This window comes from Macrotis lagotis, chromosome 4, assembly GCF_037893015.1.
Source record: "Macrotis lagotis isolate mMagLag1 chromosome 4, bilby.v1.9.chrom.fasta, whole genome shotgun sequence".
NCBI classification, from domain to species: Eukaryota; Metazoa; Chordata; class Mammalia; order Peramelemorphia; family Peramelidae; genus Macrotis; species Macrotis lagotis.
The window spans coordinates 206,214,467-206,229,602 of NC_133661.1; the positions used below are offsets into that span (position 1 = coordinate 206,214,467).

The 15,136-nt window shown below is 40.4% G+C and overlaps 1 protein-coding gene across 4 annotated transcripts in view; it reads right to left on the reverse strand.

The window, feature by feature from the left end:
• SHF (Src homology 2 domain containing F) overlaps nucleotides 1-15,136 on the reverse strand; it is a 32,618-nt gene that overhangs the window by 9,792 nt on the left and 7,690 nt on the right. For 2 of the 4 annotated variants that reach the window (XM_074235309.1, XM_074235310.1), the window contains exons 2-4: nucleotides 4,413-4,554; nucleotides 2,831-3,037; nucleotides 943-1,086 (exon numbers count right to left, since the gene is read on the reverse strand). In XM_074235309.1, coding sequence (XP_074091410.1) covers nucleotides 943-1,086; nucleotides 2,831-3,037; nucleotides 4,413-4,554 — 493 coding nt within the window. The other 2 variants (XM_074235312.1, XM_074235311.1) reach the window with 2 other exon arrangements.

Below are 15,136 nucleotides of genomic sequence, written 5' to 3' on the forward strand. Positions count from 1 at the left end.
GCCCTCCCTCCTTTCTCCTGAAGGACTGAAATCACTTTCTTTAGTCCCCTCAGCCCCTCCTTCTTCCTTCCCCCAGATGCAGACACAGCTGCCTTGGATGTCGGTCTGTTCTCTCTTGTCCCTGATCAAGGCAAGCTGACTGCTGAGTTACACACTCATATGTATGTTGTGTAGCCTGAGCCACAGTGACCAGAACCTCAGCACTCATACACCCAGGACTCTAACAAGATGTGCTCCTACCCAAGCAGTGAATTATGTACATGTGTGGCTACAGCAATATCGCAAAGGAGGTCACTTTGAGACTTGGGTGTTCCCCCTCACCTCCCCACACATGTCTTTAGACTCTTTTCAGCAAGTACCACCACGATCCTCATGCTAGAGGAAGGGTCATAATATTTTCTGTGTCAGGGACCTCCTTTGGCAAGAAGGTGAAATGTAGACCCCTTCACAGAATAATGACTTTAAATGCATAATAGATATCAAAATAGTTAAAAAGCAATTTCATAGAACCTTAGCTAAGAATTCTTATAATGTGTCCCCCATTCAAATAATTTAACTAAACCAATTCATTTATATATTAAGTTAAGGATTCAATATATATTAGTCCCTCCTACTCTCCAGAAATATATGGATTTTAAAGGAAGATTTATAAGAAGACAATGTGTAGAGGTAAGAGCATCTTCCCAAGAGGGAAGAATTTTGGATCTTTCCTTTCAACCAAGAGAGTTCTAGCCACATGGAAGAAAGGGAAATTCCTTATTTACCCTCTATACCTCTTTTTTTTAAACACATAATTCCCTTTTGTCCTTCCCTCCTCCCTTCTCCTATTTCATATGCTCTTTTGAACAAAGGAGCCTCAAAACCCTGAGAAGCAAGAGGATATGGTCACCCTGACATATGTTCACCCACCCTTCCCAGCATTCCCCCAGTCTTACAACCCACCACTGCTGTCTTCCAGGCTGGGCTCAGGGAGGAGGGGTGAGACCGGAGCAGAGATGTCCCCATCCCCATCAGGGAGGGAAGGGCTGCTGTCCAGCTGTCCCACAGGTGGTGGCCATGGTAGGTCTTTGATGACCTTAATGTCAACTGGAGCCAGAGACAGAGGTAGGAAGACGGAAGCAGATAGAGAGATAAATAGAGAGAGAGAGAGAGAGAGAGAGAGAGAGAGAGAGAGAGAGAGAGAGAAATAAAGATTGAGACACAGAAACCCAGAGTAGAGGAGAGCCTGAAGGAAGAATGTGCAGAGGACTGAGTGGGAAAGAGCCAGAAGATGTGGGCCCAGAGACAGGGGGATTCTCAGAATGGCCTCATTGATAATTTGGGAAGCTGACTGATGGGGGAGTAGCATTAGCCTCTTGGAAGTCCCTGGGAAGTGCTTCAAGAGCTGCCCTGGCCTTTTCTGCTGGAGGTTCAGGGAAGAGGCATGGTTGCCAGCCTAGGTTTTCTTCTCTCTTCCCTATTCTACTGCTTGCAAACCTTTCCTTTGGGGCTCTGAAGGAACCACCAGAAGACAAGCATAGGGGTATTCAGGTTTGGGGGGGAAGAGCTATCTAATCTAGGAACTTACTAATGATTAGGGAAAAAAAATGATTCAAAGACAAGAGAATGAGGGGAGTTTTCCCTTCCCCCCATACTTAGTTCCAAAGAGTGAAGTTGGGTATCCTAGTTTTAGCCTGTCAATAATACCTAGACTTGGGGAGAAACACATTATTAAAATTTTAACTTCCCCCTAGATCCAGAGCATTGCCAATTAGAGGAGTGATGCCACTGGCTGCCACGGGGTTGCTAATGAGGTTTCCTAATGACGAGCATAGATTTTCCCATTAAGCAATACAAACAGTATTGATTCTCCAAGGAGACTTCAGGAGATAAACTGGCCCATCCTCAGCTGCACACACACTTGGGCTCATGGGAAGCAAATTAGAAACCTGTGGTTTCCCAGTCTAGTTAAGGGTTCAACCCTGGGAAGGGCAGAGGAGAAAGGAGGGGGTTGGGCCTAAATCCCTTTGGGCCTGAGAAGGGGTGAGAGGAAGAAGACAGGTTAAGTGGCAGATGGTTAATAGAATTTAAAAAGATTTGTGTTTTCTTCATAAATTCAAGAATTAAGAGTGTTCTCCTTACTCCTTTCCCTTCTGAGAACCTCCTCTTTCCCCCTTCCCCTACTATTTCTCCCTAAGACAGATTCCCAAATCCTTCAGAAGCTAGGGTACATCTAGGATCCAGGAATTTTCAGCCTCCATACTCTAAATCCACTTAACTTCCATTTTTCTTCTCAACAATCTTCCTTATATCAGATGAGCAAGCTTGAGGTTCTGCAAAAAAAACTATGGAATAAATAATTCTAACATACCTCTCCTAACACCTACTTATCCTCCCTGTTCCTTACTCCCCATTACAACACACTCTGTATTCCGAAAACATTTCCACATTGTTCTCTTCTACTCAATCTACCTGACCTTGACTCAGGGTCCCATAGTGGTACATCTGATGTATAGAAGAGACTAAGGGGTGCTTTTCATATAACAATCTAAGAGTAAAAAGGCCGTAGAAATAAGCACTTAGAAAATAACCCCTAACATCCAGAGCTACCCAGCTGTCAATCTCTGAAACAGAGTCCTGGGGTGCAAGAAGATGGTTCTGCCTCCTCAAGCATCTCAATCTTCACCTCTCAAACTCAGCAGCTGCCCTAAACTGTGGTGTCCTATCTTTCTCTCTAGATTTTGGGATGAGATTCCAGAGGTTAGTTTTCTGGGAGGATGTCCACAAGATCCTTGAGAGAATATTCAGATTCCTCTTCCCCTGTCTGCCCTTTATTCACTGGGAGACTTACCAGCAAAGGCCTTGGAGATTCTCTCTTTCTTCCACTCCCAGGGCTGGTCATACTCCTCAGGGGGTCTCTCATCATCCTCAGGTAGACGGGACTCTCGGGGCCGACCAGCCCCCTCCCCTTCAGGGGTGAGCCCTTCCTCTGCTGGCTCATAGGGTGTGTCATATAGGGGCAGAGGTTTGGCAGCTGTTTCTTTGGAACCTCGTATCTCTGCCAGGGTGAAGCAATGAGAGGAAAGGGAAGGAATTTCAAGCCCTAGCCAGCTCAGAGCAGCCTCATCTCTAGCTGCTAGTCTGAATAATAACAATAATATTTATGCAATACTGGTCAAGCACTGAACCTTACAGCCTTGAGAATTAGGATGCTTCTATTAACCCCATTTTACAGAGAAGGAAACAGAGGCAGATGGTAATTTACTTGCCCAGCTTCACATGGTCAGTAAGGTGTCTGTGACTGGATCTGAACTCATGTCTATCTTTATTCCAAGTCTAATACTACCAATCCAAGGGAGTCAACAAAGCCTCCCTCAGAGAGGAAATGGAGCCGGCTTTAGGGTAGAACCCAAAGCTGTATATTTTCTACACATTGGTTCAGGGAGATTTAAAGAAAGGAAAGCCTAGAGAAGAAAGCAGTAGCTAATTGGATGAGGCAGTCCTGGCCCACCATGAGGACAGGAGGTTGAATGCTCCATCTCCAACCCCATTTTCCTGAACTATAAGGTAGAACCATTTTCCCTCACAACCAAATAATTCCTTTTTTGGCTTCATTTGGTAATGATGACCACCTTTTCATGAGGTTTTTGTCCTTTATGATGGAAAACAAGGAACTGGACCTGTGATTTCACTGACATAGTGTATTCCCAGGTGAGGAAGAGCCCTCTCCTAGTGGAAGTTGGCACCTTTTAGTTTTAGAAAGTTTAAATGGTTTAGACTAAGGTCATACAGGATTTGAACCCAGGTCTAACTGACTTCAAGATCAATTTCCTTTCTGCAATGTGTTGTAGTGGCTTCTCTGACTTCTTGACTATACTTATATTGATTCTCCTATCTCTCTAATGGCCTTTTTGATGTCTCCATCTTCTTATCTATTTCCTTCTGCATTCCCAGCAACTATGAATATCCCCAAAGACCAGACCAAAAGTTTCTTATCACTATGATCATAGCACTTGACTATATCCTATTTTGATTATTCCTGAAGGCATGAATCAAGATTCCCCTTCAAGGGTTAGTGGCAAGGGTTGGGTCCTACATTCCTTCTGAATCCCTTATAATCATATCACCTGGGTTAAAAATTAGGTACTGCCACTAAATACCTGTGCAACTGGGCAAATATCACCAGGAACTATACTGGACTGTGCAAATCACTAAGCAATTTGTCATCTGCAAAATGAGAGGACAGGTCAAGAAAAATTTTAAGGTCTTCTAGCTCTGAACACTCTATCTCTGTTACCGTATAGGATAAAGGAAACAAGTGCATCTGTACACTTATGAGGGGATAGGCTCTAGAAAAACCTAGACCCTCAAATCTATTGTCTAATTTGTTCTACCTCTCCCTCATCTGCTGCCCTCCCTCCCCTGATGCTCACCAGCCATCATCTTCTGAGCCTCATAGGGCTCCATGTAGCCATCATTCTCTGGAATCTTCTCTGGAGGTGCCACTGGTACCACTGTGCCCTCACCTGTTTCTTGAGCATCAAAAGGGTCGGCATAGTCCTCTAGGATTGCCAGCTGTAGCAGGGAGAGGGAGGGAAAAAAGTAGGACAACAAATGAATAAAAGTCACCTAGAGAGGTCACAGGTCATTGGTTTCTTTTTGTGATCTATTTCTGAGAAGGGGTACATAGGCTTCACCAGATTGCCAAAAGGGATCCTTGTCAATAAAAAGATTAAAGCCCAACTGTTTTAGACAACCACCTAAGCAATCATAAGGCACTGTGGTACAGTGGAAAGAACTCTGGGCCACTGAGTCAAGAGGAACCAGATTTGAATCCTGGCCTTTGGTCTTTTTATCTGTAAAATGAGAAGGGGCACTCGGACTTTCCAGTTCATCATCTGTGACCCTGACTTCCTTTTTTCTCCTTCCTCCTCCCCACAAAGCTCCAGATTTCCAGGATACTGGTCCCTTCAGTCTCAGGTTCTACCTTAAGCTCTGAAGTACAGGTAGTTCCTGTACTTAGAGTCAATGAAGGCCATGGTACCTTATCACTCCCCTTTCCCATATATTGGTGAGCCTGTCCAATGGGGTAGTGCATCCTAAGCTTCTGAGCCTTGTCTTCTGTTCTATAGCTGAACCATAGGAGCTGCCATGAAGCTCCTACATGTCTTGTCTTTCCCAATTAAGAGTGTGAGCTCCTTGAGAACAGGGGCTGAGTTCTTTTTCTGTTTATGACCCAGTGCTGAACACAGCAACTAGCATTTATCAAATAAGCCCTTAATAAATGCTTTTCATTCATTCATTAAGCTCTTGGCTCATGGGCAGTAGGTGAATAATAAATAACTAAGCCATGTGTCTTTCCTGTCATTGTTCCTCCACTCTATCAAAGCCAAGAGCTAGGGTATAACTGACTGGCCAAGAAATGGCAAGCCATCTTCATGGAGGGGTTGCCAGAGACAGGACTGCTTGTAATCCCTTGTTCAAAGGAGCTGCGGTCCCAAGGCTCATGGCTGCCAGGGTCCAACAAAAAATCTACATTGGGTAGGTTCTTTGCTCTCGCTTCCACTTCTATTCCCAAAGGCAAAGCTCTGCCCTCTACTGCTTTAATAAGGGAGTGTATAACCTAGAAACACTCATGAAGTGCTATGAATTGATGTTAGGTCTAGAGTCCACCACCAGCATCTCAGACCCTTAAGAAGAAATGGCTTTTCTTTGTTTCAGTACCTGGGTTTCTGAAGTGTGACTGTTCTCTCCAGAAGCAGATCCTCCACACACACTCTCCCCACCACGCCTAATTTAGCAAACTGCTGCAAGAGTTGCTGTAGCCAAATAAATTCACCACTTGGTCTCCAGCCTTCTGCTGAAGAGCCTCCCTGAGCTGTATCATTGGATGATGATTTGTCACTGAGCCTGTATTTTAAGCCTTTCTACTTTGATATCTGCTTGTGTTTTGCTGGTAGGCCTTGGAGAGTCCAAGGTCAACCTCTTGACATAATAGAGCACTGGAACAAAACTTTGAGGAAAGAAATAATTCATCATCATTATCTTTTCTCACATTCACATAATGCCTGATGAGGTGAGTGGCATAAACACTATTTATCCTATTTATTTTATAGACAGGAAATTTGAGACTCAGAGATTCAGCTCTTTCCTCCTTAAATTATAGCTTAAAACTACACTAAGACTTTTGAGAAACACTAACATAGATATTTTATAAAAAATTTGAATAATATAAAATGTAAAAAATGAGCAATTTGCAAAGATATAAGGACTTCAATAACATGCAATTATAACCACAAAACCAATGATGTAAGAATACTACCCATTTCCTGACAGAGAAGTGATTTGCTATTATACAAAATGAGTTACATATTTTGGGACATGGCCAACATAAGAATTTGTTTTACTTAACTATATATGTTTGGTATATTTTCAATAGTATTCCTTCCCTCAGTTACATGTAAAAACCATTTTTAATATTCATTTTTTAAAAAATGAGTTCCAAATTTTCTCCCTCCTTCTTTCACTTCCTTTCTCCCTAAGATGGTAAACAATTAGATATAGGTTATATATGTGCAATCATGTAAAGTATATTTCCATATTAATCATGTTGTGAATGAAGTAACTGAACAAAAGAAAAAACAAAAATATAAAAAAAATGGAAAGCAGTATACACCTATTTGTTTTACAAAGACTGTATTTTTTCTTCTCTTTTTCAGGAATGAGGTAAAGAGGAGGAACAAAAGTTTAATAATTTAAATGAATTTTGATAAATAAAAGAGAAAAATAAAACAGAGGTTCTGAACCCAGGGCCCATGAATTTGTTCCACAAAATATTTTGATAGATGTTTTTCAATATAACTGTTTTCCTTTGAAATCCCAACTATTCTATTATATGCATTTAGAAACATTCTGAGAAGGGATCCATAGATTTCACCAGACTGCCAGAGGCTTCTATGATACAATGAAGGTTAACTTCTGAGGAAGTCAGGAAATCTGCTGGAACGAAGTAAGTAAATATGACTTGATATAAGAATAGGAATATTAAGTAGACTGTAACCTTTCTGAAGGCAGGACCTGTTTTCCACTTTGCCTTTGAATCCTCATTTAACAGAGTACCTTGTAGATAATAAGTGTTCAATAAACGCTTTTTAAAAACTGATATGAGCCAAGAGAGGTGGCGCAGTGGATAGAGCACTAGCCTTGGAGTCAGGAGTACCTGAGTTCAAATATGGCCTCAGACACTTAATAATTACTTAGCTATGTAGCCTTGGGAAGCCCATTGCCTTGCCAAAATTAAAAAAAAAAGATTAGTTAAAAACTGATACCTTATTGTCTGATCTTACTATCTCTTTTACTTTGTTTCTTCTTTAAGGATATGATTTCTCTCATCACATTCAATTTGAATCAATGCATACAGCATGGAAACAATGTAAAGACTGGTAAATTGCCTTCTATGGGGGTGGGGGGAGGGAAGTAAGATTAGGGGGAAAATTGTAAAACTCAAAATAAATAAAATCTTTATAATAAAAACACTTTAAAAAATGTTGAATATGTAACAATTTATTTCACTTTATGAAAACTGCAGTGTGTCAATAAATGTTTAACAGGTTCTCTGAAGAAAAAAGAAGTGTATGTAAGAAACTTTTAATTTTAATATGCAGTATTAACATTTTCTTCATGACTTTAAGTCCAAATAATCAATAAATCAATAAATACCCGATTTTAGCATTTTCCAATTTGTAAATCTGTGAAATGTAAATATGCTCACCCTGAAAATTTATCAATCAGTTAGGAACTAGCTCATACTGACTGCAGCATACCTTGGAGTCCCCTGATTATTCTCACAAATGGGGTGACTGTCATTGACTCTTCAAGGACCAAATTTGGAAGTGTTGAAAAAAAAGAAAAGATAAAGTGGAAGGCTTGGTCAAAATACTTGGATAGAAGCTAACAACAGAAGTAATATCTCTACTTTTACATTAACTTTACCAACTTAAGCTCTGAACTTTCTCTTGTTGTAGGTTATTGATCCTTTCATTCCATAATCAAGTTTCTTAACCCTGATATTGTCCTGATTAAATTTTAAAAAATAAACATTAACCAAGTAATCAGGGAAAGAGAGGTACCAGACAGTGTTTCTCAGCATCTGGAATAGAGGAGAAGAAAAATGGGGTCTAGTCTAATGGTTGTTATTTAATCATTTCGGTCATTGTGTGCTCATTTCAGTCACATCTGATTCTTCATGAGTCCATGTTTTCTTGGCAGAGATACTGGAGTGGATTGTCATTTCCTTCTTCAACTCATTTTACAGATGAGGAAAGTGAGACAAACAGGGTTAAGTGATGGCTACTGAGTATCTGAAGCTGGATTTGAACTCAGGTCTTTCTGATTCCAGGCCTAATTCTCTAACTATCTAGCTGCCCCCTGGCATTGGTAGAAAAGCAAAAAATTATGTAACAATTTATTTGACTTTATGAGAACTACAGTGTGCCAATAAATGTTTAACAGGATCTCTGAAGAAAAAAGAAATGTATGTAAGAAATTTTTAATTGTGAGCCAGGATTTGGGGTACAAACTTGGGGTATACTTAGTTTAAAAAAGTTGTTTCAAGGCTCTTTTAAGTGCTTAGCTAATATTTGCTAAATGAATGAAGGGACATGGCTCTGGATAAAGCAAAAATAAGAATGAGGTGTATATTATAATAAATAAGAGTTGAGCTTTGCTGATGTCTATCATACTCAATCTTCTCTCCATTCCACTCTTTTTTCTAGAGGTTTCAGGAGTAGCTAGGTGGCACAATGGATAGAGTGTCAGGCCTGGAGTCAGAAAGCCTCATCTTCTGAAGTTCAAATCCAATTTCAAATACTTCTAGCTATATGACTTTGGGCATGTCATCTAACCCTGTTTGCCTCAGTTTCCTCATCTATAAAAGGTACTTGAAATGGTCAATGAGGTCACAAAGAGTCAGACCATTAGCGATTCCTCTGCCCACATTGTCTCTCTTTGGCCCCTGCCAATGTGACCCACTACACCTCCTCTTTCTTGAACTTCTCAACATTTCTGTAGCATACCTTCTGGCCCTATCACCCACCTGGGAGGCAATTGAAGTTCTCCTCCCAGGAGCCCTAGGGAGAGGCGGGTGGTAGGGTGCAGTCCAGAGTACAATAGTCTTTCTGAGTAGGGCATAGGGTTGGAGAAGCAGAAGGAGCGGACGCACCCAACCTTGCTCCTGGGGGACCAGTGGGAGGCAGTGCCTATCCTACCCAGTGGCTGCCAATACCAACAAATGGCACAGGAAAAGGGGAGTGGGAAGGGAGGAGAACAAAGTATGGCAGGAAGTGGCTACCAGGGGCCTCGGGGAATGTGAGTGGTACCATTCACTTTTCACTGGGAACTGAGGCCCATAGCCAGCTATGTTTTGTGTCTTGGACAGATCAGGGCTGTGTGATCCAACTGGGTTGGAGTCTTTGGGTGTGACTCAAATTGCACCTAAGTGAAGGAACTGGGATCTGGGTGTCTCTTTCCTCTTGACCTCTTTCCAGCGAGTCTCCAATTTTGCTAGCTCCTCTTGGTTCCTGGCTTTCAACAACCTGCCCTTTCAGGAATTCCTCTGTGTTGAGGCATTCTGTGCCATAAGATAGGGATGTTCAGCAACCATAATTCCTGGTTTCATTTTTTGAGAAAGCTGAATCTAAGAGTCAATTGAGCTGGGTTTACCTTCTGACTTTGCTCCCTCGAACTGATAGGAACCTTTGGCAAATCACTTGCCTCTCTAGAGCTAAGTTTCCTCCTTTAAAATAAAATGGTTGACTGAGTTAACCTGTAATGTCTCTTCCAGGTCTAAAGCTATGAATCCATGAACCCAGTTTATTCCATTCTTACCAGTTTTAGACCCTTCAATTTCTTTACCTCCCCTCTCATCTCTGTCTTCACTGAGCTTCTCTTTGCTTACGAAACTGATAATAAGGGCAAATTTCCCCTAGAAGCTCAGACTGAGTCACACCTCCTCTTCTTTCTTCTCCAGGGGAAGCCACCTACCTACCCAGGAAATAATCCCTATTGTCAGTAAGATAAAGGCCATTGAAAGAAATAGCAGGAGAACATTATACATAGTAGCAGCAATATTATAAAGATCAGTTGTGAAAGACTTAGCTACTCTGAACAAGACAATGGAAAAGACTATTTTGAAGGACCCATGATGAAAAACATTATATACTTCCAAAGAACTGAAGACCTCTCAGTACAGATTGAAGCACATACTTTCTTTTTTTAAACTGTCTTCATTTTTCTTGCTTTTTGGTGTGTTTTCTTTTGCAACATGGCTAATATGGAAATATGATTTTCATGACTTCCCATGCATAATCAATATCACATTGCTTGCTTTCTCAAGAGGAAAAAGGGAGCAGCATGGAAGAAGAGAATTTGGAACTCAAAATTTTAAAAATGAATGTTAAAATTTGTTTTTACAGATAATTGATAAATGTTTAATGAAATAAATAAAAAAATATTTTGAAAAAATTAAAAGGGTCACTGAGATGTTATCTTCAGTATGTGCTTTATATATAATAGTTACTGAGCAAACATTTATCAAATCAAGGTCTAAGGATTCCAATTTAATTTAACTCAGGATTCCTCTTTTCTTGTCTGCTGTGTATAGTTTAGTGCTAAACTTGGAGATATACATATGTATGAATGTGTATATGCATATATATTAAATAATCCTTACCCTAACTGAGCTTATAGTCTACCAGGCTGTATACAGATACATTCAAGAGTTATATGAGCTCTGGGTAGTTATGGGAAAGTTGATTACCAATTTTTCTGGCTGAGGAGATAGCAACAGGGCTTAAAGTTTCATGACATTTAAGTCTGACTTTAAAGGATGTTTGAGATTTCAATATGCAAAAAACATAAAAGGAAAAGGAGGTCATTCTAAGCATAAGGAACCACATGGTATCCTTTGTAAGGAGGTAAGAAAGTGCCAGAGATGTTTAGTACAGTACTCCAGCTCGTTGGAAACATAAAATAAATAAAGGAATATAATTTGAAAAAGACTGTGATGGTAGGCTGGTGCCCAGATTGTGAAGGGCTTTGAATGCCAGACAAGGAGTGTGAATAATAAATACATAGAGAGACAAATTTTTGAGCAAAGAAATGACAAGACTGGTCTGAAGGCAAGTCTGGTAGCAAGAAACACATGAAAGAAGGATTGACTGGGTTGGGAAGAAAATAGAGTGTTAAAACTTGTTAGGAAAATGCTATAGAAGTTTAGGTATGCCTTTATTAGTGTCTTCCTCAGAAAGATCTGAGTTAAATCCAGTCTCAGAGGCTTACTAGCTGTTTATTCTCCCTTTGCCCAAGTTTCTTCATCTACAAAATGGGAATAATAGCAGTAGCTACTTTCCAGTGTTGTTGTGAGGATCAAGTGAGATAATAATTATGAAATGTTTAACATAGTGCTTCACATATAGTAAGTTATATAAATGTTAGCTATCATGATGATGTTGCAAAAAAGGAGGATCCAGGGTGTCAGAAACAGATTTATCTTGAAGAAAACTTATACCGTAAGATATGCATATGACATGGAATGTGAGGAATTTATTTCTCCTCTAATTCAAATAAGATAATATATGTAAAGCACTTCATAACAAAAAGCCATATACAATGCAGGCTAGGATTATTATTATTATTATTATTATTATTATTATTATTATTATTATTACTTTGAGAGCTGAGGCCTCACTAAACCTGTTCTGGGCAATCAATGCATTTGGAGATGGACTTCAAGAGAACTGTAGAATAGCGATTGAAATGGATTGAAATGACCTGGATTCGGTTCTGTTCCCTTCTAGAACATGGGATTTTTGGGTAAGTCACTTCGCTCCTCTGGGCCTCAGTTTCTTCATCTATTAAATTTAAGGCTACATTGGATGGTTTTTAAAGTTCTTTCCAGTTCTAAGATCCTGATCCCTAAAATAAGACATCAATTCCCCCTAATAAATCTCCAATTGTTGTTGTTCAGTTGATCAATCTTGTCCAACTTTTTGTGACTCTGTGGCCCATTGTGTCCATGGTGTCTTCTTGGCAAAGAAACCAAAGTGCTTTGCTACTTCCTTCTCCAGTGGCAAAGATTAAGTGACTTGCCTAAGGTCACAGTGAGGAAGGGTCTGAGTCTGGGTCTCAACTCAGATCTTCTTGACTTCAGGCCCAGGCTTTATCCACTGAACCACTTAGCTTCTAGTTAAACAATGGTTGAGTGACTCACGCAAGGTCACATAGTATCTGAGACTGACTCTAAGTCCAGGGCTGTGTTCACTGATCTATCTGGCTGCCTCTAGAATCTTCCATATTGCTGCCTAAATATTATAGTGTGTACAGTTATCCTATAAAATAACTTGGATTTTCCCCTCAAATGTCACTCAACTGTGAACACTATCTGGCCCAGCAATAGCTCTATTAGATCCAAAGAGATCAAAAAGAGGAAAAGGACCCATTTGTACAAAAGTATATTTTAGCAGTTCTTACTGCAGCAGTCAAGAAGTAGATATCAAAAACAGGATGCCCATCACCTGGGGAAGAGCTGACCAAATAAAGGTATATGATTGTAATGACATTTAGTGATATAAGAAATGATGAAAGGGACCATTTCAGAGAAACTTGGGAAAACATGTATAAATGGATACAGAGAGAAACAGCAGAAACAGGAGCACAATTAACACAATGAACAGCATTGTAAAGGCAACCAACTTTGAAAGACTTAAGAACTCTGATCAAAGTAATGACTAATTATGATTCCAGAAGATCTACAATGACTTATGACATCCAGATGACCTGGTAACAGGACGACTTGAGTTCAAATCTCACTACTTCTATGACCATGGGCAAGTCATTTAATCCTGTTTGCTTCAGTTTCCTCATCTGTAAAATGAACTGGAAAAGGAAATGACAAACCACTCCAGTGTCTTTACTAAGAAAACCCCAGAATGGGATCACCAAGAGTAGAACTCCACTGAACAACAACAGCATGTTGAGCTCTGCTACCCATCTCCTGACAGAGAGGTGATAGATAATAGAATGAGACCCTATGCTGTAGACAGCAACAATGGTTTTGCTTAGACCATTCATATTTATTACAGAGGTTTTCTTTTGGGTTTTTTTTTTAATTGGGGAAGGGGGAGAGATAAGAGGGAGAGAAAATAAATGTTTGTTAATGAAAATTTTAATTTAATTTTATAAAATAAACCTTATAGTGCTTTCCAATAGCCTATCCATGCATCTCACAGTCAACCCCTTGTTTACTCTGCTCCTGTTGTGGACTCTAGATGAAAGGGAAACGCAAACAGTCCCTAGGGCCTGGTCTGGGTAGGCCTCCTAAGTCCTGAATCTGGCAGTCATTCTCCCAGTCCTGGCACCCTACTCTCCTCCTACATACATCTAATTCTGGGCTGGTGCCCATAACCACGACCACTCCTGGAGTGGCAGTGTGGGTTTCTATAGCTTCAGCCCCAGACCTTGATGCCTGCAGGCAGAACAGGTGACAGAATGGCAGGCACCTCAATAACTCTACTGTTCAGTTCCCAGCTCCCACACCCTGCTTTTGAAAGTTGCTACCCCCCTCCCTGGGTTGGGACACTCCACCAGATCCCGCCCACAGAGAAGCAGGCAGCAGGAGCTGATAATGCTTGCTGCCCAAGCTGGCATAGCAGATCCCTGACCTGACCTACACTTCCCTCTCCTTGTGGCAAGCAGCAAGCTGCCTCCATCTACTTCTGCCCATTCAAAGTTTGTCTATTCCCTACTCCCCACAATAATAATAATAATAATAATAATAATAATAATAATAATAATAATAATAATAGCTAGCACTTATATAGTGACTTAAGGTTTGTAAAGTGCTCTGCACTCTATCTCTACTGATCTTCACTGCAAACCTAGGTATGAAGCTGAAAAAGTTTAAGTTCCTTGCTCAGTCACATATCTAGTACAAGTCTGTGACACGAATCAAAATTCAGTCTTTTTGATTCCAGATCCAGTACTCTATCCATTGCTCACTCTTGCTGCCCTCCTGTTGACTGGTAGGTAGTCAGTACAGATCCAGGTAAAACTGAAATAGGAGAAAAATCATTGTTTCTACCTCCCATCCTCTGTATAGATTCCTCCATCTAGCATCTATTGTTTTTATTGGATTATGAAAATCTCTTCCCAGATCCCCGATCACAAAGTCACAGAGTTGAAAAGGAATAATAGGCTTCACCTAGTTCAACTTTCATGTGAATCATGAATCCCCTCTACTACAAGCTACCACCAATGAAGCACAATCCATTTTGGGACAGATTCTTTACTCAGTTGTTTCAGTTATTGTTCAAATCTTTGAAATCCCATAGAGGAATTTTCTTGGCAAAGATACAGGAAAAGTTTGTCATTTCCTTCTCTGGCTCATTTTATAGATGATGAAACTGAGACAAACAAGGATAAGTGATTTGCCCAGGGTCATACAGCTAGTAAGTGTCTGGGATTAGGTTTGAATGCAGGTCTTCCTGACTCCAGGACTGGCAGTCTCTCTCTCCACTGGGTGATCCAGCTGCTTCAAGGAATAGATTTAACTGTCAGGAATTGGACCTTATATTAAATCTGACATTTTTCTCTATAGCTTACACTCTCCTTGGTCTACTCTTCAGATCCAAGCAGAAAAAGGTTTTATTACCTTCTTTCTAGTAAGTGATTAAATGAATGCCTTCCTCTCTAGGACTCTTCAAATAGTTGAGGACGATCAAATTGTTTGCTAGCCTTATTCCCAAGCATTTGCTTCTTTAGGATAAACACAAGATCACAGAGCTATAGTGAAAGGGACCTTAAAGGCCATTGGTTCTAAGCCCTCATTTTACAGAAAAGAAAACTAAGGCTCAAAGGAAAGAAGGAAATATACATTTATGTGCCTGCTATTAAAATTGGACTCTCTGCTAAGTGCTTTACAAAGGTCTCATTTGATTTTCACAATTACCCTAGGCAGGTAGGTGCTGAGGACAAACAGAATTTAAGTAAGTTGCTCAGGGTTACAGAGCTAACTCATGTCTGAAGTCGGATTTGAATTCAGATATTTCTGAAGCCAAGTCCAATGCCATATCCAACTATGCCAGGCTACCTCTCCAGGTTC